A 20,972-nucleotide genomic window follows, 5' to 3' on the forward strand; every position below is an offset into this window, starting at 1 on the left:
ATCCCTGCTGCTTTTTTCAATGCGATTTACACTACATTAATAAATTATGTCTTGACCCATAAAGTTCCAGCAGACCTCACAGTTCTGTTGAATTATCACCAGATCTCAGCTATTATTGGAGACAGCATATCCAAGAACATCTGGTGTGTTAAGAGTTGTAGAGCAGCTGTCTGAGTTTGATCCATGCATCTGTCATGCTGTATGTCCAGTCTGAATGTCTGATGTTCAGTGGTGGGTTGCTGCAGTAAAGTGGGTGCGGAGAACTTGACAGAAGAGGAAAATCTGAGGTTTGAAAAGCACTGGTTACAACAGAGAAGAGAGAGTAGAGGATGGTAGCTGGGAACGATCCACTGTGTTCGTTCAAACAATTGTAGCTTATCATTATTGTATTTCTATGGTGTTATTTCTTCACAGTAAACCTCTACACAATTAGCAAAGCACTGGAAAAATACTGGAAGTTATTTCCATAGAGTACTAAAAATTTTCTTAGATTTATAGCAACAGTGAGACACAGTCACTGCCATATAGAACCAATCAGGATTTTCAAACGAACCTTTAAAAACAAGGTTTCCATTTCAGAGAAGAAGCATTTAGTCAGCCAAACAACTGCTTTAATTATGCAGCAACATGTGCAGTGTAGTGACTGTGAAATTGGGACTATATAGCACCATATTAACTATGCATAGGACCATTTACACAGGGGTAGATCCATTTAACCAGGCAAAGATCCATTTACCCAGGGATAGATCCATTTAACCAGGCAAAGATCTGTTTACCCAGGCATAGATCCATTTAACCAGGCAAAGAACCATTTACCCAGGGATAGACCCATTTATCCAGGCAAAGATCCATTTACCCAGGGATCGATCCATTTATCCATGCAAAGATCCATTTACCCAGGGATAGATCCATTTAACCAGGCAAAGAACCATTTACCCAGGGATAGATCCATTTAACCAGGCAAAGATCCATTTACCCAGGGATAGATCCATTTACCCAGGCAAAGAACCATTTACCCAGGGATAGATCCATTTAACCAGGCAAAGATCCATTTACCCAGGGATAGATCCATTTACCCAGGCAAAGAACCATTTACCCAGGGATAGATCAATTTAACCAGGCAAAGATCCATTTACCCAGGGATAGATCCATTTAACCAGGCAAAGATCCATTTACCCAGGGATAGATCCATTTAACCAGGCAAAGATCCATTTACCCAGGGATAGATCCATTTACCCAGGGATAGATCCATTTACCCAGATATAGATCCATTTACCCAGGCAAAGATCCATTTACCCAGAGATAGATCCATTTACCCAGGCAAAGATCCATTTACCCAGGGATAGATCCATTTAACCAGGCACAGATCCATTTACCCAGGGATAGATCCATTTAACCAGGCAAAGATCCATTTACCCAGGGATAGATCCATTTACCCAGGGATAGATCTATTTACCCAGAGATAGATCCATTTACCCAGGCAAAGATCCATTTTCCCAGAGATAGATCCATTTAACCAGGCAAAGATCCATTTACCCAGGGATAGATCCATTTAACCAGGCAAAGATCCATTTACCCAGGGATAGATCCATTTAACCAGGCAAAGAACCATTTACGCAGGGATTGTTCCATTTACACCGGCAAACAACTATCCTGGGATAGATCCATTTACACAGGGATGAATCAATTTATCCAGACAAAGAACCAATTACCCAGGGCTAGATCAATTTACCCATGGATAGATCAATCTATCCATGCAAAGAAGTATTTACCCAGGGATAGATCCATCTACCCAGGCTAAGATCAGTTTCTGTTAGGGATAGCCCACTTTACGCAGACAAAGATCCTGGATAGATCTATTTATCCAAGCAAAGTGTCATTTCGCCAGGAAAAGGACCTAGGGTTTCAGATCGTTCTTAGGACCATTACCTTTATTAAGGAATCTTTGGAGAACTTATTTTAAGGAGATCAAATCTGTCAGAGCGTGAATCAACTACGGACCAATCAGAGTACAGCACTAGAGGTCAAAATGGGTGAGCATTCTACATAAGCTGTTTATCAGAGTGGTAGAGCTGTATAAGAGGTCGGAAATAAAGTAGGGTGACTTTCAAAAACGGCATGTTATGTCTTCCGCTGATGTTCACGGCCGCTTTAGACATTTGCATAAATTATTACAGGGGCACACATTTTTTTTAACATTGCTGTTTGCTTCACTTGCTGATAGGATACCGTGTAAGCTTGAAGAACAGTATACAGCTGCATAGGGCTAAACGTGGGTAGGTTTTCTTATTTCTCACTTGAAATACGGCAACAAGGTTGTTTGAAAAATGCAAGTTGAGAATCATTTCATTAGTATTGACTGAAAATTTCATAAAAACAGACAGCTAGTTGGGTATTGATGGTACAATTGGAAACAAATGAGTCTAGCAGGCAAATGGAGAGCTACCTCGCTGGAGCAAGAGCCGAGAACGAGACGCCATGGCTAACCAACAGCGACTAAATTAACTTGACGGCTAGCAAGGGCAGAGACGACAGGTTGCTGACTTGGTCTTGCTAGCTTTCAGACAGCCCTTCTTTGATAAATTATTTTGTTTCATGTATTCTTCTGGCACTGGCAGCATTATTGAACTGCCGAGGCATGAATTACAGTAAGCAGGAGTGCTAAATTAATAGTGAGTAGAGGGTTCTTTGGAACTTCCTCTTGCCTTGGCATTGTGATTCACAACAGCTTTGTAGAGTGGTTTTTCTTAGCACCCTGACCCAAAAAGTTTGAGCAAACCTCACATCATGAAGGCTTTTGAATTGTCACAAAACCTTAGCCATGGCCTTTTGATCAGCGCACGGTGTTGTCACTCAAAATTAACCACAGCCAAGTTTCTAGACACCCAACAGAAGAAAGGCTTCATGAAAAGGTCTTAGTGGAGCGCAGTCTGCAGCAGAAGCAGTGGATTCAAAGCTCTTGATTATTTTGACTTCCCTCCATTTTATGATCTTCTGCTGGCTTCCCTATATATATGCCCTCTTCTATCACTTCATACGCAGGTTCCAGGCCATTTCAGAATAAATCAAAGCCTCTACTGATCCCACATCAGTGCACTGTCACTGTGGCAAAAAATAAATAAATAAATAAATTTAAATTAAAAAAACTGGGACAACCTGGAGGGGCCTGAAATAGCACTGAGCTAGTTCCGTTTGAAGTAAGCCCCCCCAAGACTGAGGCCTTAAAAGCTTTGCCACAGCCCCAGGCCCAAGGGACCATTTAATGTCTCAACTTACAGAATCTAATGAGATTAAAGGGTTAGTTTTAAGCGACGGACCCCCAAACACACCCCCTGCTGCTTCTTTCTGCTACTTCAAAAGACATATCTTCTGCCTATTCAATGTAGAATCAGGCCTTATTATGAATGGCATATATAAGCAATTGCTTTCATTCACATTCTACTGTATAGTTTGGGAAAAACCTTGTGTAACCACTTGTTCTGATCATTTTCTAACTGAGCACATCATCTACAAAGAATAACAATCCCAAATGTGGCAGTACAGGGTTCCCAGGTGGCCCTATCATTGGGGGGATTGTGAGGTTAAGCCCAGTTGATGCTCCAGCCAGTCACAAGTCATCCAAGGGCAGGAGACCAAAAGAGTTTCTCTCTAATTGGCCTTCCTTTCTCTGGTTATAAGGTGGACCACATCCTACCATGACTCAGCATGATGTTAGATACACTATATGGACATAACTATTTGGACAAACCTCCTATTCATTGATTGCAGGTGTTTCATTCAATCCCATTGCCACAGGTGTATAAAATCAAGCACCTGGCCTTGCTGCCTGCCTTCACAAACAAAGAATGGGTTGTTCTAAAGACAAATTTTGTAATATGCTGTAATATGAGGCCACTGAAGTGACAAGGGAATGTTATGAAATTTCATGCTTCTTATCAACCTCCTATCCCATCCTCGTTTCCACTATCAATTGTGAGTGGTATTATTGAAAAGTTGAAGCTTCTGGGAACCACAGCAACTCAACCACAAATTAGCAGAACATGTAAAGTTACAGAGTGGGGTCTTTGGGTAATGAGTCGTACAGTTGCCAACATTCTGTTGACTTAATAACTACAGAGTTGTGCACGGGGAGCTTCATGGACATGGGTTTCCATGGGCAAGCAGCTACATGCAAGCCTTACATTTATGAAATAATGAAGCTAGATGTAGCTGGGATATAGCTGTTTTTTAGGGGTTTGTCCAGGCCCTTCAGTTCCAGTAAAGTGAAATTTTAATGTTTCAGCAGACCAAGGCATTTAGTATCATTGTATGCTTCTAAATTTATGGGAACAATTTGGGAAAGGCCTCTTTCGACTACAGTGTGACTGTACTCCTGTGCACAAATATAGACCCATAAAGGCATGGTTGGGTTAAGTTTAGTGTGAAAGAATTGACTGGTGCACATAGAGCCCTGACCTCAACCTCAACATTTGTCGAAATCCAAATCCTTCCCAGATTAATGGAATAGCTGTTATAGGTTCAAAGGTGGAACCAACTCTATATTAATTCATATTGATTTAGAATGGGGTGTTGTGAAACCTCCTATAGGTGTAATGTGAAGGTGGCCCAACACTGTTGTACATAAAGTTTATGTAGGCACTTAGTTATCATAATAGAAGTTAGTGGGTAGTTAGTGTTATCCTCCATGTGATGTCATAACTTCACCATCCTAAATGGGTAGCACTGTGTACTCAGGGTCCTGACTTTTGAATGGGTTCAATGGGTGGGCCCATGAAGGGTGAGGAACCAAATATTTAATTTTGCTTAAACATATCCAAGAGGTCCAAGAGGTGTTGTCCAGAACCAAATGTCCTAGACTGGCTAGGACTGTTTATTTATTTATTTCCATTTTTCACAAACATTTCTTCTTCTGGAAAAAAGCCAAATGTACTCCACCCACTCAGGCATAAATTTCATGCTGCCAAGTAGAGAGGATAGCTACGGATATTCCTGCCAGTTAATTAGAATGTATCCCCCCAGGACCACTCGCACTCCTGGCCTCCCTGCGTAAAAGCTGGCCTGAGGAAGAAGGAATGGAGATAACTGAGTTTCCCAGCCAGATATTTTGAGGGAGTCAGAGGCCATTCTGTCCTTAGCCCTCCCTCCTTTCTGTTGATTTATGAGGAGGGTTTATTGATTAGTCGTTCCATGCAGCAACTGTTGTGTCAGAAGTGATGATGCAGCAGTTTCCCTCCCTTTAAACTGAGGGGCATCTGATACAGCTGGTGTGTGATAAGAGACAGATCCCAGATCGGGCGTCTGGTACATGGGCGCATTATCTATTGATTTGCATAATGAGCGTCCTTAAGAAACTTCGGAATCTCTTATATTTAGGGTGACTTGAGGAAGGAAAAGTGCAATAAAAGATCTTCAGAATAAGTACATATAATATATAATCAAAGTATCACTCTAGATATTACTAACCTTTGCATGTTTTGATTCGTTATATAGGGCGGCACAGTGGCGCAGCAGGTAGTGTCACAGTCACACAGCTCCAGGGACCTGGAGTTTAGTGTGTTCTCCCCGTGTCCACATGGGTTTCCTCTGGGTGCTCTGGTTTCCTCACATGTTGGTAGGTGGATTGGCAACTCAAAAGTGTCCCTAGGTGTGTGTGTGTGTGTGTGTGTGTGTGTGAGTATGTGTCGCCCTGCGAAGGACTGGCGCCCCCTCCAGGGTGTGTTCCTGCCAGTGATTCCAGAATGACTCTCTGACTCACCGCAACCCTGAACTGGAAGAGCGGTTACAGACAATGAATGAATGAATGGATGAATGAACAAATGAAAGAATTTGTTATAATTATTTGTAATGATTTCATGGTCAGTAACTGAGCTTCTTTCCACTGATGGCACTTTTTCACTGAATACACTGAGACCCTTTGTTATGTACCTGAGGAAGTGCTACAGAAAAACACTGCAAATTATTACCAAAGAAAAATATACTGCTGTTTGTAACTTTTGGAGGTTATAGTTAGGTTTATGTTTTATTTTATTGTTCGGGTTTGGGATTAGCATTAAATTTAGGGATATGTGTTATCAATAGCAATGAACAAGCACAAATCACTGCTGTTTCTAATGCTTTAGAGTTTGGAGTTAGGTCAATTTTACGCTTAAGGTTAAGGTACGGTTTAGCATTATGATTAATTATGGTTAAGGTTAGCTTTAAGACTGGGGTTAGATTTAAGGTTAGGGTTATTAGAGTATTCTTGAACATCCAGGAAAACATTTAGTATACATTTTATAAAAACCTTTTATATTTTGTGCAAATGGTCTTTTAATTAAATTATGTACAACATATCCTTAAGACCAGGCTGATTAAAGGACCCTTTCTATTGTGCAACTACAGCTTGTATGTCATTGGCAGCATGGACCACATATGAGCCTGAGCTTACAATGCTCAATGCTAAGAATTGACTGGAGGGGTTTGCCGGGGTAGTAGTGGATCACCCCCTTATATCTTTGGGATGACGTGGAGTGCTGTCTGTGCTCCAAACTGACCAGCCAGCATTAGTCCTCTTTGCTGAATGTCATGAAATTCTCACAGAAACCTATAGGGGAAACGATTTCCTATTAATATCCTTCATTTCAGAAGATAAGCAGCTGTCCACAAATGTTTAACCACATAAAGTCATACCTTTTAAACTGGAAAGAACACTTAACAAACCTTCAGGAATCTAAGGGGCTCTTTATACTGCAGTTAAAACCTCAAAAGCTCTCATCAATAACCTATTAAGGACCCTTTTTAAGGGTGCAGTTTATGTGGCTGTCTGTATGGAACTTTCCCACCCATGCAGAGTAATAAGGTCGATTTTTCGAAGCCAAATTACAAACGTCCAGGCCCACGGTAGAAAAGGGCAATGATACGAGGCTCAGCGGTACGACCGCGCATACTGATGACCGTTCTTTTTTTTCCCCTCCCCATGCATAATTTTATGATGGGAGTATGACTGTTTACACACTCGTCTCTTCCCTGGCCTTTTGCGGACATCTCAGAATATCTCGTTTGGACGCTGGCGTTTGTGCTGAGCGGCGTTTTAGTTAAAGGTCAGCCCCGAGCCGAAGTGACCCAGCAGTCCTGAGCCTTGGCTTTTTTTATCGAACACTCTGAGCCAATGTATTGCTTTGACTTTGTTGCCACGGGGCCCCTGCATTATTCTGTCTGAGTCTGGACGCTGTGAATGGACAGAGGTTCAGGGGAGGGAGTGAGAGGTCATTTGAGCCCGTCCTCGGCCATCACTGGCAACCAAAACTTCTCTCAAGGACAAGAAAGGGGGGGGGGCCTTTCAATGCCTCCAGGGAACACAGAAAGGTGGGAACAGAGCTGTAGGTGGGATCAATGTCTGGCAGTGAAAACAGGGGAAATGAGGGAAGATTACAGGCTGTGTAGGAAGCCTGTGGTATTTACTCCACTTTAACTGTAACCATTCCTCTAATCCAGTCCCCTAATGCCTCTGAATGGCACTCTAAGACGAGTAATCCCACCTCAAACCATCATCTCTATTTATTAGGGGGATTCCCCAATCGCTAATCGCTTGTTATGAAATATTACAAAGTGCCGTGCTGCTCTAATCCCGTATCATCCTGGGTTCTAAAATAAAGCCTGAACGACATTAAATTGCACCTCCAGATGATTTGTTTGGAGACATGTAAACATAGAAGGGTTCTCTACTGTTACGCTATGTTCTCAGCAAGACCTTCAAAAAATATTATTAAAACGAAAAATCCAGATATTCTTAATATTGGTGCATTTGGATTTATTAGAATTAATAGTTATTTTAAGTTTACTAACTGAGCTCCCATCCACCGGGGTCGCTGTTTCACTAAATACACTCTAAATACAATTTTCTGTTGTGTTCCCAAAGGAGAGCTACAGAAACAGTGTTTAAGGCTGCTATTTTTAAACATTTGTAATTTAGGCTTTGGTTTATGGTTATAGTATTTTAGGGTTAGGTTTAGGGTCTAGGTTAAAATCACTTTATTGGCCACTTTAATTGCACACAGAGGAAATTGTTCTTCGCGTTTAGTCCAATCCATGCAGTGAAACACACATTCACATGCACACTAATGAACACTAGGGGGCAGTGTGCATACATGGGCAGCCCTAGCCACGGCACCCGGGGAGCAGTTGTGGGTTAGGTACCTTGCTCAAGGGCACCGGATCTGGGGATCGAACCGGCAACCTTTCGATTACAAGACCAGTTCCCTATCTGCCAGGTCACGGCTGCCCCTGGGGGAAGGTTTAAGGTTGATTTTTCACACTGGGGAGCTAATACAAATTTTACAAATGCCAATTCTATTAGGTGTGATTAAGGTTCACACTAATTTGCTTTGTTACTGAATTAGAGTCTCTCTGCTCCAATATGTTTGCCTTTTATCAGCGTCATCTTAATTTGTTTATGATGTAACACATGAAATGTAAACATTCAGCAGGTTCTCCAAGGTGCATTCCAGCACTAGTTTTGGTTTGTTAAGACATTCAGATCACGCATTAGTCAGATTTTTTTCATGTGCTATGATTAAGTAGAATGTTGTTGACAGCAGAGTTGTTTCTAGGGGATGATGTATTGATTGATTCATTGTTTTCATATATATATAAAGAAGGCAAATTGTAGGCTGATGTTTCACACTGTTTAGGTGTCAGAAATGTGCATGTACATCCATGAATGGAGAGCTATATTTCTTAAACTCTGTACAAATCTTGTTCTTTTAATAGTAAAACCAGGCAGGAGTGGCATATTCACCAGAACTTACAAGTATCTAATGGCCTTCAGAACAACAACAGATTGCTTTTTGCAGTTCAGAGAGAAAATGATATATAATAAGTTCCCTAAAACTGTCCCTCAGTTCATATTTATCATTGCTCAGGACAACAAAAGCACCTTCAAGGTTAGTGGACAGGCTAAAGCAGCATCCACAATGCTCAGGCCAGGGCTTAGCCTGATCTGGCTTGCAGCCCTATAGTTGGAGCTGCGAATTAATTAGCGAGTGTGGGCACCGCTGGCTTTGGTGCAACCCACCTTCAGTGTGTGAGTGGAGAGTGCTGGTCTGGGCCTCTGGATAGAGCAGTGTCATTAAGCCCTCGCTGTGACTGAACTAAGGTTGTAGAGCTCTCCTGCTGCTGGCAGCTTGTGAGGCAGTGTTCTGCAGCCCTCTCTCGCTCAGGTGTGTGAGCTGCCCGCAGCAGAATGCTGTTTGTGGTGCTCTGTGTGTGTGTGTGTGTGTGTGTGTGTGTGTGTGTGTGTGTGTGGGAGTGGGCTGATACCTTTGCTGGCCTTACCCGCCTCCGCCTGAGCCAAAAGTCAAGGACACTGTAACTGGACAGGAAATACAGCTGTCTCTCAGACAGGCGCCATGGCCTCAGGTCTTTATCAGAGAAGCAGCATGTGCAGTCCAGTCAAGATTAGAGCTCCAGCTGAAAGAACTGAGCAACCCCTGCTCCACCCACATCTGGATTAGTTTGTAGCTACCGTTGATAGAAGGTTGTCCATTTCGTTGTCCATTTATGGGACATTCAGTCGTTGGCAAAATACTTTTATACTGCGTTGGTCATTACAAGTTCAGTTCAATGTTTAATGATTAGTAGATTTAGTCCAAAAATAAAGAGTTGAGCTGCATTTCCAACAGTCATTCATTCATTCATCCATTCATTCATTCATGCTTTTCTTTATTTCTTCATCCATCAGGTATGCACCCTTCATCCATTCATTCATCCTTTCCTCACTTATATACCCATTCATTTGTTTATTCATCAATTAAACACCCATTCATTTAGTTGTTCATTCGTTCGTTCGTTCGTTCGTTCATTCATTCATCCATTCATGTTGGTGCCCACTCCAGGGTGCGTTACTGCAACATCCTCAATGGTTCCAAGTAGAACATGAATGAATGAATGAACGAACGCACAAACATACTAATGAACAAATGAACGAACAAATGAATGATTGAATGAATGAATGTGGCTGGATATGTAAATATATTAACTGAACTGGTGTAGTTCTGATGAAAGCTTGTTTAGTAACATATTTCTTTCCTCTTATTTTTGCTTGGTGTTGTTTTGAACCATAGTCCTGCCATAAATTCAGAAGTGTAGTTTCAAACCTGTTGCTACAGAATGTAAAACAAGTGTAAAAGTAACTCGCAGTGTAACTAGCATATTTAATGTGTTATTACATTTTAATAACAGCAAAACAACAATAATAACTGCAAGCTTTTTGCAAGTTATTGCTATTCTGCACGACACTAGAGTGTCATGGCTCTCTCTCTCTCCATGGTACACCCTCATATCTCTCTCTCTTTGTCTGTCTTTCAGTCTTCTCTCTCTATCATCTCTCTCAGCTCTCTTAAATCTATCACTGTCTCTTGCTCTTTGTGTCAACTCTCTCTTTCTCTCATCTCTCTCTCTCTCTCATCTCTTTCTCTCACCACTTGTCCTCATCCAGACACTCAGTGTCCCCTTCCTGGCCATGAAGGGAATTTGCGATGTTGTCACTGTCAGAATAGAGTGACCTACTTCAGCAGTGAGATGAGGAAAAGCTCTGCTGCCTCGTGTGACATTTTTATCACATGGAAAATACATGTGGCTTTTTCTCAGCCTGGTCAGCGACGGAGCTGACCACAGCTTCATCCAGGGTTTATTCCACTAACCTGAAGGCCGACATGGAGGTGTTTGGTGTGGAAAAAGGTCTCCTTCACGAATCAGATAATAAGTGTGATCCCTTATGTAATTAGCAATCAATTAGTAAAGTAAATGTGAAATTACATATGAATAGTGTACATAATGATAAAAGACAAGAAGCTGAAAGTGTGGGTTACAGGGTAGGTTTACATTGATTGATTTTGCACTTTGTCCCTATGGTAACTATAATATTACATGATAATTACCAGGTTGTACAATGTGTACTAAATATAACAATCTCTAGTAAAAGTGTACGAGCTATACAGATATCCAAAACGTCCACTAACAATAACCATAATATAAAGTGAACTGTAAACCGAACTGTAAGCTTGGTGATGTATCGCTTGCAGCTGCTTGGCCATGGAAATCAATTCCATGAAGCTGTCTATGCACTGTTCTTGTACTAATCTTAATGTAAATCCACATAAATTTTAAACGACTATAGCGATTGAATCTGTAGAAAATTGCTGACCTCTGCGCAATATGCGCCTCAGAAACCCACTGTCATTTTACGTGGCCTACCACTTTGTGGCTGAGTTGCTGTGGTTCCACTTCCAATCACTTCCACTTTGTTAGAATACTACTGACACTCGAATGTGGAATATTTAGTAGGACATTTCACCACTGAACTTTTTTTGACCATTTTTTCACAAATGTTTGTACAAGCAGTCTTTATGACTAGGTGCTTTGTTTTATCACCTGTGGCCACAGAAATGATTGCAACACCTGAATTCAGTGATTTGGATGGATGAGTGAATACTCTTGACAATACGGTGGTTGTATAATCACAAATGAGTCTATTCAAAAAGCATGCACTGTAGTTAAAATGAGGCTTGTTGTTGTTGTTAAAGAAGTTATTGCAAAATGTATACTAAAGTCATAAGTATCCCCATGTTCTACCTGTATCTGTGTGGGTTTCTTCTGGGTAATCCAGACTCAAAAAACACATGTTGGCAGGTGGATTGGCTGTGTTTTCTTATTTTACATAATCACACCTGGCTCTATTTGAGACAGAAAAGCATGAATTCCAGTCAAAGAAAAGATTGTTATTGCACAATAACAATGAACACAAGCTCATTTGTGTTCATAGATATTTGGAAAGCCACATGTGTCCCTGGTTTCTGTTTGTTGAGCCATGTGTAAACATTATATAATCCTACCTGGCTGTATTGGAGACAAACAAAGCAAGCTTGTTATTGTTGTGAAGAAAGTTTATATATATATATATATTCATATATGAAATGACAAAGAAAACAAACACATTTGTGTTTAAATTGTTTTGCAAAGTCCCATGTGTCTCCAGTTTTAGTCGGTGAAGCCCATACAGACATTATATAATCCTACCTGTCTGCATTTGAGACACAGAAAAGCATGTACTCCAGTTAAAGCAAGGCTTGTTATTTGCAGCATGGTAACACCTCAGGCAGCCCTCCCAGCGAGAAGACACATCCATCAGCATTGAGCTTCTTTGTCACCTCAGAGGAAGCTGGCAGTGTGTTTAAGACAGTCTTCTATAGGAAAAGAAACCTACCTCAGTGCATAAGCTCTGCCTGGTGGCGCTTTCTTTTTTTTAACATGGACACCTAACTATTATTGATTCTCCACCCACAGGTTGTAACCCTGGGCAAGAACAGCCGAGGCTACCACTACATCCTTGCCAATCTGGTGAGTCTATGATTTTTTTTTTAAACCCACCGGGAACGGAAAAGAACATGCTGTGCTCCAGTCAGGGGTAGATGTTTAGAAATAATAGGGAAAAAAGCACCACTGTGAGTAGGCGTAAACTCTTTAAGTCTGGAATAAAGTGTCGGCAATGCGCTACACGCCACCCTCAGCATAGCCCCATGTAGCTGTCACTTTCCTCCAGTTTGAATAAAGACGTGGTGTCAGTCACACCCTTGTGCTACGATCCCCTACAAAAGTGTTATGTTCACAGCCGGTCTGGCCAATGACAAGAACCCCCCCAGCCTTCATTATTAGCCCACTGTCAACAACATGGCATTTGATCAAAAGTAGTCAAAAGTAGAGCAGCTGTCAAATGCATTAAGGCATGTTAGTTCTAGGTCAGGCAGTGAACTAGACAAATAGCCAATCGATACATGCAATACCTGTATGTTAAATAACAGTGATGTTGCCACTGATGAACATCTAAATATTTACAGTTAGAAAAGCAAGATATGCCTTACTATCATAAGACTGCAAAAGAGGGTACCATTTTAGAATAAGACTACACTTATACATGGTGTACAGTTTGTTAATGGTTATTTGGTTGAAAATGCATTATAAGTCATTAATAATAATTTATAACACATAAATAGAAAGTGCAACAGTGACCGATGTTTGCCAAATAGTGAACCCCAAACATATCTACACTGTTAAACCTCCGATCACTGTATACTTACCTAGCTTTTGTCTTCTCCTTCAGTCGACATAAGGCCTGTCTGTGTTGGCAAATATTTGTTAATAAATTTAACAATTTAATTTACTTTTTAATCAATTAACCACCTTTTGGAATGTCTTTTTAGACACTTATGATAGTGTGGTGCACCTTAGCATTTAAAAATACTCATTTTAAATTCTAAAGTCTCAGCGTATTCTTTACCATTTTCAGTTCGCTATCTGACATATTCACTATTAGACTAAACATTATAAGTTGTTTACAACCTAATTTATAACCATTTAATAAACAGATTTTTAAACAAGTTATAAGTGTCCCCAACAAGTTAAGAGTGTCCCCAGTGATGCCCCAGCCATCCGAGTCCAAGGAAGTATAACATATATATATATATAATATAACATACTTCACTCTCTCTTAGTGGGGTATTGCTAACTGTCCTTCATTCATCAGCACCATATTAGACAAAGCAATCATCTCTTAGTTGGCATAGCAAACATTAGCTTGAACGTAGTGTTCTCCTCAAAAGGTGTAAAGCAATACAACAGTAAAATGAGATATGGTGGCTGCTGCAAAAGAAGCGTATAGCTTCCACCTTAGCTTAATTTGTAGCGCTGTCTAATAGAGGGTAAATAAAATTATAATTTCAGTCAAAACTCCTGTTACAACTAGAGATATAACCTGCTAATATAAAATGCCTATCTGCTGCAAAGAAGCACCCTGCAAAGCCATAAACAGTTTGTTCGGGCCACGTTATACATCTTTACATACTAATTCCAGTTTATCAGTAGCCAGAATAATCTTAATAAAGAAATATGTTCTTGTAATTGACACTCTTCTGTAATGAAAATTGACATAAATCCTGGAGATAAAATGTGGCATCTGAAAACAACACAATTTTTTAATCAGAATGTGTACTCTTGAGGATAACACCACAGCGATAAAACCTTAACTGTTGTTATATTTGGTTAAATTCAATAAAAATAGTGTCAGTGATTGTGAATTCTTCATACAAGATTTCAGCTGGTTTACGGTCTTTGTTTGCTGTTGTGTGATTCCATAGCAGGCAGATCTTGACAGGCAGATATTGGCCTGACTATCTTGCTAATGTAACCACAGACATTCTGGGAAAATGAGTCACCGTAATGGCAGCATATGTCTCCCTAGAATCCGATAAACATTCACATCAGTGGTACATTCACACATAATGCCAGTCACCCCAAGATATTGGCTTTTGCACCTTCAGCTGATAACACTCTGGATGGTCCCTTTTGTCTTTAGTTTGCAAAGTTTAGCCTCCATTTTTCACTACAATAAGCTGAAACATGGACTCATCTGAAGAAAGCAGACAGTTCCACATGTTTTTCTACAGTCTGAGATAGCTTTCTCTTTGTGTATATTCAGGCTGTATTTTATAATGCAGCTACAGACCATATTAAGGAACAACAGGGTTCAGGAGTTTCAAGCCTATATTGCAATGTTTATCACAGTAGCAGGATAGTTCCTCTTGCAATGCCATCTGAGGGCTCAAAGGTCACTCCTGTTCAAGAGTGGTTTCAGGCCTTTCTTCAGACTCCTCAGACTGATTTCTTCAGACTTTTCACAATATTATTTATCACAGATGGTGAAAGGTTTACATTCTATGCAATCTTATGTTGAAAAAATGTGGTTTTGGACATTTTCTAACAATGTTGGGCACAAAGTGGAGAACCAACATCCATTTTTGCTTGCCAAATGTGAGACTTTTTTTATGCACCTTTTATATCTTTTATATTCACCTGTTTATTGTGGAAGACTTCACAGCAATGTAACCAGAATATTCCAACTTTTGCAACAGTTACCAAATCATGACCCGAGAACAGTAGAATGTTTGCATTTTGATCAAAATTATACATTACACAAAAACAATGCTTTCTACCAATCAAGTTGGTCAGTGAACATTTTGGAAATATTTGGTAATAAAGCTTCAAGAGAATAAACTAATCACATATTCGTGTTTCTATCATATTTTACAACACGTTCAGTTGCTAGTAGAAATGTGGTTGCCGATCATTATCCACTGGGTCTTGCCACTGTGTCTATGTAAATGTGTACCTGCCTACAGTCTTTTAACAAAATGGCAAATCATGTTGTAAGAGCTCTTCTTTAAATCTCTAAAGCAAATGTCTGCTGCATTATGACAAGTGCTCCCATTTTATGAATGTGGTTCACCCTGTTCTCTCTCTCTCTCTCTCTCTCTCTCTCTCTCTCAGGGCTTCTCCAATGTGAGTCTGGACAAGGTGTATTTCGGCGGCGCAAACATAAGTGGCTTTCAAATAATCAATCCCGAAAACCCCATTGTGCAGCAGTTCCTCCAGCGCTGGGACCGTCTGGATGAAAGGGAATTCCCAGAGGCCCGGAACACGCCTCTGAAGGTGAACCTTTCATAGGCAGAAATGGAAAAAAAAAAGAAAAACAAGACGCGCCATCTTCTCTCCTTCAACAGTCTCTGTTCTTTCTCTTTTCTTTTTTCTCTCGCCTCGTCTGTTCTCTCCTACTCTTGTCACCTCTACCTTCTTCTGCCTGCCTTTATTTTCTTCTCTTCCTCCTCCTTTTCTCCTTCATTCATTTCATTCCTCCTCCTCCTCCTCCTCCATTCTCAGCAGTCAATATATTGATGGTCCAGTCCGAGGCTGCACCTAAACCTCAGCCTCAATTTACATCTAATTAAACCATAATCAGGAAAGGGATAGATTTTAAGTGGCACTTATTTTCAGCCATGTGGAGGGGCTGGAGGGTAAAGAACTGGACATCTGGTCATCCAAAGTCTTCTGAAAATAAGGATATCAATAGGTAATTAGTCCCAATTTTGCTGCTACACCAGTCTCTAATTTTCTGAAAAAGGTTTTAGACTGCATGTTCAAACACTGCTGTGAGAATTTGATAGCAATCAGCCAGTTGACACAAGCTAAATACACTGAGTTGCAAAAGCCATGCTAGGATGCATAGTTCCACAGCCCCACAGTTTCCCAACAATGCTTAACCTCTGGCTTACACTTGACGTTGGCGATAGTGATCTTAGGCTCATGTGAAAACAAAATAATAATAATAATAATAATAATAAGAAGAAGAAGAAGAAGAAGAAGAACAAATCATATTTTATGAAAATTGCTGTAAGGGTTTGAAGGCATTCAGCTGTGGCAACCTTAATAAGCTCACTTGCTAATGTTGGATGATTGGTTCTGGATCAGAATGCTTGACTGTTCTGATTAGTTCTGGACTGACATTTGGCACTAAGTATGGTCACCTTAGCCATATATAGGGTCCCATTTCATTGCATGCTATTGTACGGGTTTAGTGTTTATGAATTCACCAACTGTAAAGTGTCAAACATTTACCATAAAAGCCTACAAGAGTGCTTTGCAAGATTCATGCTTTCTAGCCCTAACTAAAAGAATCCCTTGCCTGTGAACTGCAGGAATCTTCCAACTAAATAATGCAGCTCGCCCCAGCACTACTTTCCCTAAATTGGCCGTCAAATTTAAGATGCCAGACTCCTTAAGTAAGCTTTGAGGAAATGAAAGAAAACAAAAAAAGCATTGCTCACTGCAAATTAGCGGATGCCAGCATGTTCCGAACTATAGCGTAATTACAGGTGTTGCCCCTGAACAACAATAGCCCTGAAAAGCCCGCTCCTCACCATGCTAAACATTTTACATTTCACTATAATTAGAGTCCAATTTAAAGCCCTGTTCTACAAGGACCAAACAATACACTCTGGTAAAACCGGTGTGGAGTGCTGCTGGTGCGTCTTCCTTGTTTTTGAATGTCAAAACCCAGTTGTGATTATATGTGCTGATATATTGCAATTATACTGTATGCACAAATTTAGGCAAAATACACAGAAAAGGGGCATTTCATTTTATCTATGTACCTGAGAAATACAGATGCTGGATTAAACAAGTTTTCATGCACTTGGCCTTTTATAAGTTGCAATTACCTCCAAGACAAAAATAAGAAAACTAGTGAGGATTTTAAACTTTCCATTGCCAGTCATGTTAGTTAGTATTGACATTATCCTTCAGATGTGATGCAAAATGATTGTTTTTGTTTAAAGAAACAGCATCATTTATAGGTTTTTAAGCTTATACACATAGTATTTAGAAAGTTGTTTATTTTATTAAAATGTAATTAAGCATGTATTAAAATCTATCTACATGTATTGTCGGTTTAAATAGCATAGCAACATGATAAAGCCTTCAACTTCAAAATAGCCCCAAAAGCGCTACTTTTCTGTTGTTGTCTCTCCTGCATGCTAATGCTACATAATGCTAATAATTAACACTGGTTGACTTCAAAAGGGCTTGTTAAGTAGCACTGAGAGCAGAGAAAACATGCAGAGGATCCAGGGCTCTACACATTTGGGTACACTTTGTACAATCACTGTTTGAGTTCAATTCCCAGCTCAGACAGGAAGGGTCCTTGGAAAAAGACCTGCATCAGCTTCTATCTTTGATGTGATTCAAAATGAAAAGATTTTTATGGATGAAAACATTTTCCAATGATCATAAATGTAATTCTACCTCTATTCTTTTTTCTACAGTACACCTCTGCTCTTTCCTACGATGCCATCCTGGTGATAGCGGAAGCGTTCCGGTATCTAAGGAGGCAGCGGGTGGATGTTTCAAGGCGAGGCAGCGCCGGCGACTGTCTGGCCAACCCCGCTGTCCCCTGGAGCCAAGGTATCGACATCGAGAGAGCACTGAAAATGGTAAGAATCAATGCCTCCCTTCTGCAAGAGCACCAAGAGTCATTGCACCACACTGAAATAAGTGACACTTTGAATTAACTTAACATTTTTATGTCAAAATGTTGCATGAAATTATATCATCTATATAAGTTGAGTGGCATATACGCATTCTCCAATTTTCTAACTTAATTTATATAATTCCAGTTCATGTAACATTTTGATATAAATTCTAATACAAGTTACGTCCTGAAAAGAAAGCTAGTTTTGAACAGGTCTTTATGGACCCCAGAGTGTCTACAGTTTTGTTCAACTGATCCCAACTCCCAACACCAAGGGAGAGAGCAAAATTGTGCAATACTTATAAAACACTAAAGAGGTTTTGTAAGAACTGGGGTGAGACCCACTGAACTAATAAATGTGCAAACCTGTTAGCAGAACCAATTTACTATGGAATACCAATTAGCCAAATGAGAAATGATAAAAACGTCCATGGAAAGAGAAAAGCAACATTTCTTTGTAAATAAATACATCTATGTACTGAACAGCCTTTTTTTAACAGTAATTTATATTGATAGCCGGGAGCAGCCAAAAGATGAAGAAGAAGAATTTATATTGACAGCCATTTTATAAAAGCAATAAACTACTTTATAAAATCAAAGTAACTCACAGCCTCTTGTGGCTTATAGCTTTATTGTGTCTATCCCTATTGCCTCAGATTTGTCTTAGCTCCACCTCCTTGTATCCCCCCCCACTGCAACCACCATCTTGTATCACTGATGATAAATCTCGATGTGTACTTACAGTACTTACCATAGACTTTCCCAAGGTTTTTCATGTATAATTTTATATATTATACCTATGTATTATTCTACATACATATATTTTTAAGACAGGCAACAAGCATTATATGTTGGCTAAAGTAATCCAAGGAATCCAAGTAACACCCCCCTTACCCCCACCCCCACCCCCACCCACTGTTTCTTTGATTTAAAGAAGAGATCTGGTTTTTATTATTCTCTGCATATATTTACAAAATGATGGCGAGCTCCAAAAATGACTTTTGCTGGAATTTCTACTATATTCCATGGCTTCCTATGAATATGCCTCTCTCGCCTTTGCCATAATCTCATATTCTGCGATTCAGCTCATCAAAATGAGTTATTCAAGGCAGCCCCACTGCTATAAATGACCTTATTTGCAGTGCGCCGCCACTTTCCATTTGACCGCAGAGGCTCAGAGCTCTGCCTCTTATTTCACACGCACTCTGGGTTCCTTAAACTGGGTATCCTTATACCCCTCTGCAGGTGCAAGTTCAAGGGATGACGGGCAATATCCAATTTGACAGTTTTGGGCGCAGATCAAACTACACTATCGACGTGTATGAAATGAAAGCAGGGGGTCCGAGGAAGGTAAGCAAACAATCGAGGCTCTGAAATCCATCCACAAACAAGGAAAGCTCTTGAAGTGAGATACAGAGATAGACAGAAGCTTGGGGTTGCAAACACAAAACCCTTACAGCTATGCTTGGGATATCCGGTTCTAGCAGCAGACTGGAGCCATGACGTGTGCAGAATGGAGATATTCAAGCCAAGATTTCTAGCAACAATGGTTTAGTTTAATCTGAATTAATTTTGTAAAATAAGCAAGGACAGAACTTAGGGAAACAAAAGAAAGGTGCACTGAAAACATTTCCAAGAAAACCACAGAAGACAACTGGATGTTGATTATAAAACCAGCCATCATAAATGCTGATTATAACACATCTTTATAGGATGTTGATTAAAAAACAGCCATTCTCAGCATGTCTCAGCTGGCTACGAGGATCAGTTGATTTTAATTTGGCTTGAATGACCTCTTTAGAAAATCATTTGTGTTATAAAAACACCCCACACTTCAGGGACTGAAGTACCAACTTCATTTTAAAAAGCACATTATTCAAGTCAGCCATAACATTAAAATCCCTTCCTTGTTTCTACACTCACTGTCCTTTTTATCAGCTCCATTGACCATACAGGAGCACTTTGTAGTTCTACAACTACAGAGTGCAGTCCATACGTTGCTCTGCATACATTCTTAGCCAACTTGCAGCCTAAAGATCATGGCTCCTAGAGTACCACTATATAGCAGGTATGCAGTGACACTGATGTGGGGTGGTGTGTAAGTGTGTGCTGTGCTGGTACGAGTGGATCAGACAAAGCAGTGGGTGTGATGAAATGGGTAATGAGTGTAAAAACAAGGAGGTTATTTTAATGCTATGGTTTGGTATGTCATAGCAGTAGAAAACAGCATTCTCAAGAAGTATGCTTTGATCAGAAATGTAGAAGGGTACGTATGATCATTGTATTTAAAACTGCACCCAGACGGGCCATAAAGATTGTACCTGAGCACTCAAGATGGTGCTTGTGTGTATGTGATTTGAGGGATGGTTCTGTGATAACCAATCAGGGATGAGCACTGCATTTGCTCCATCTGCACATTTTAGCTCAGCACACTTGGTACACTATTAAGAATATAGGTGCTACAAAAGTTATGAGCAATGCTATAGAAGAACCACTTTTGGTTCCATAAAGAACCTTGTATGTTAAAGAGATGTGTGGGTGCAAAGAACCCTTTAAATGTTTAAAGTAGTTTCACTTGATATAGAGGTTCTTTACCAATTTAAAATCTATTAGTAGAAAATGCTCATATGGAACCAAAAGTCGTTCTTTTATGGCATCAGTTAAGAAAGTTTACTTCAGCACAGGACCAAATGTATCTGAGGCCATGCACACAGTGGAAAAACACCATTAGATCATGCTCCTCTATTGAATGCTAGCACAAGTGGACACAATTATTGATGATTTTGATGCAGTCCACAAATCCCACCATTCTACAATGGTGCTGCTCAGCCACTGCAAACTGAAAATGGGGTTGAACCACATCTGTATTTGCATTAGTTCACTTCCTGAGCTTTAGCTAAGCAGGAACTGCACCCAATGACATTTAAGCTCCACGCTCCAGACAGCTGACTACTCTCTTTGTCTTTCTATTGAGATAAAATTATGTGAGCACAAATCTTTGAGTTGCTCCAGAGCTTGTGCTGCACAGAAAGTCACTGTTAGCATTCCTCCTGCTTAAAATTACCATCAGCTAGGCACA

At 40.2% G+C, this 20,972-nt stretch overlaps 1 protein-coding gene across 6 annotated transcripts in view; it reads left to right on the forward strand.

Moving 5' to 3' along the window:
• The window catches only part of gria3b (glutamate receptor, ionotropic, AMPA 3b), a 203,992-nt gene that overhangs the window by 126,269 nt on the left and 56,751 nt on the right, over positions 1–20,972 (forward strand). For all 6 annotated transcript variants that reach the window (XR_010795961.1, XM_066649518.1, XM_066649519.1 and 3 more), the window contains exons 5-8: positions 12,322–12,375; positions 15,358–15,519; positions 17,688–17,855; positions 19,139–19,243. Coding sequence is in view for 5 of the 6 variants with exons in the window: in XM_066649518.1 (XP_066505615.1) it covers positions 12,322–12,375; positions 15,358–15,519; positions 17,688–17,855; positions 19,139–19,243 (489 nt within the window). In the remaining variant the exon portion in view is untranslated. The remainder of the gene's footprint in view (positions 1–12,321; positions 12,376–15,357; positions 15,520–17,687; positions 17,856–19,138; positions 19,244–20,972) is intronic.

The sequence above is a fragment of the Hoplias malabaricus genome, chromosome 17 (assembly GCF_029633855.1).
Source record: "Hoplias malabaricus isolate fHopMal1 chromosome 17, fHopMal1.hap1, whole genome shotgun sequence".
NCBI classification, from domain to species: Eukaryota; Metazoa; Chordata; class Actinopteri; order Characiformes; family Erythrinidae; genus Hoplias; species Hoplias malabaricus.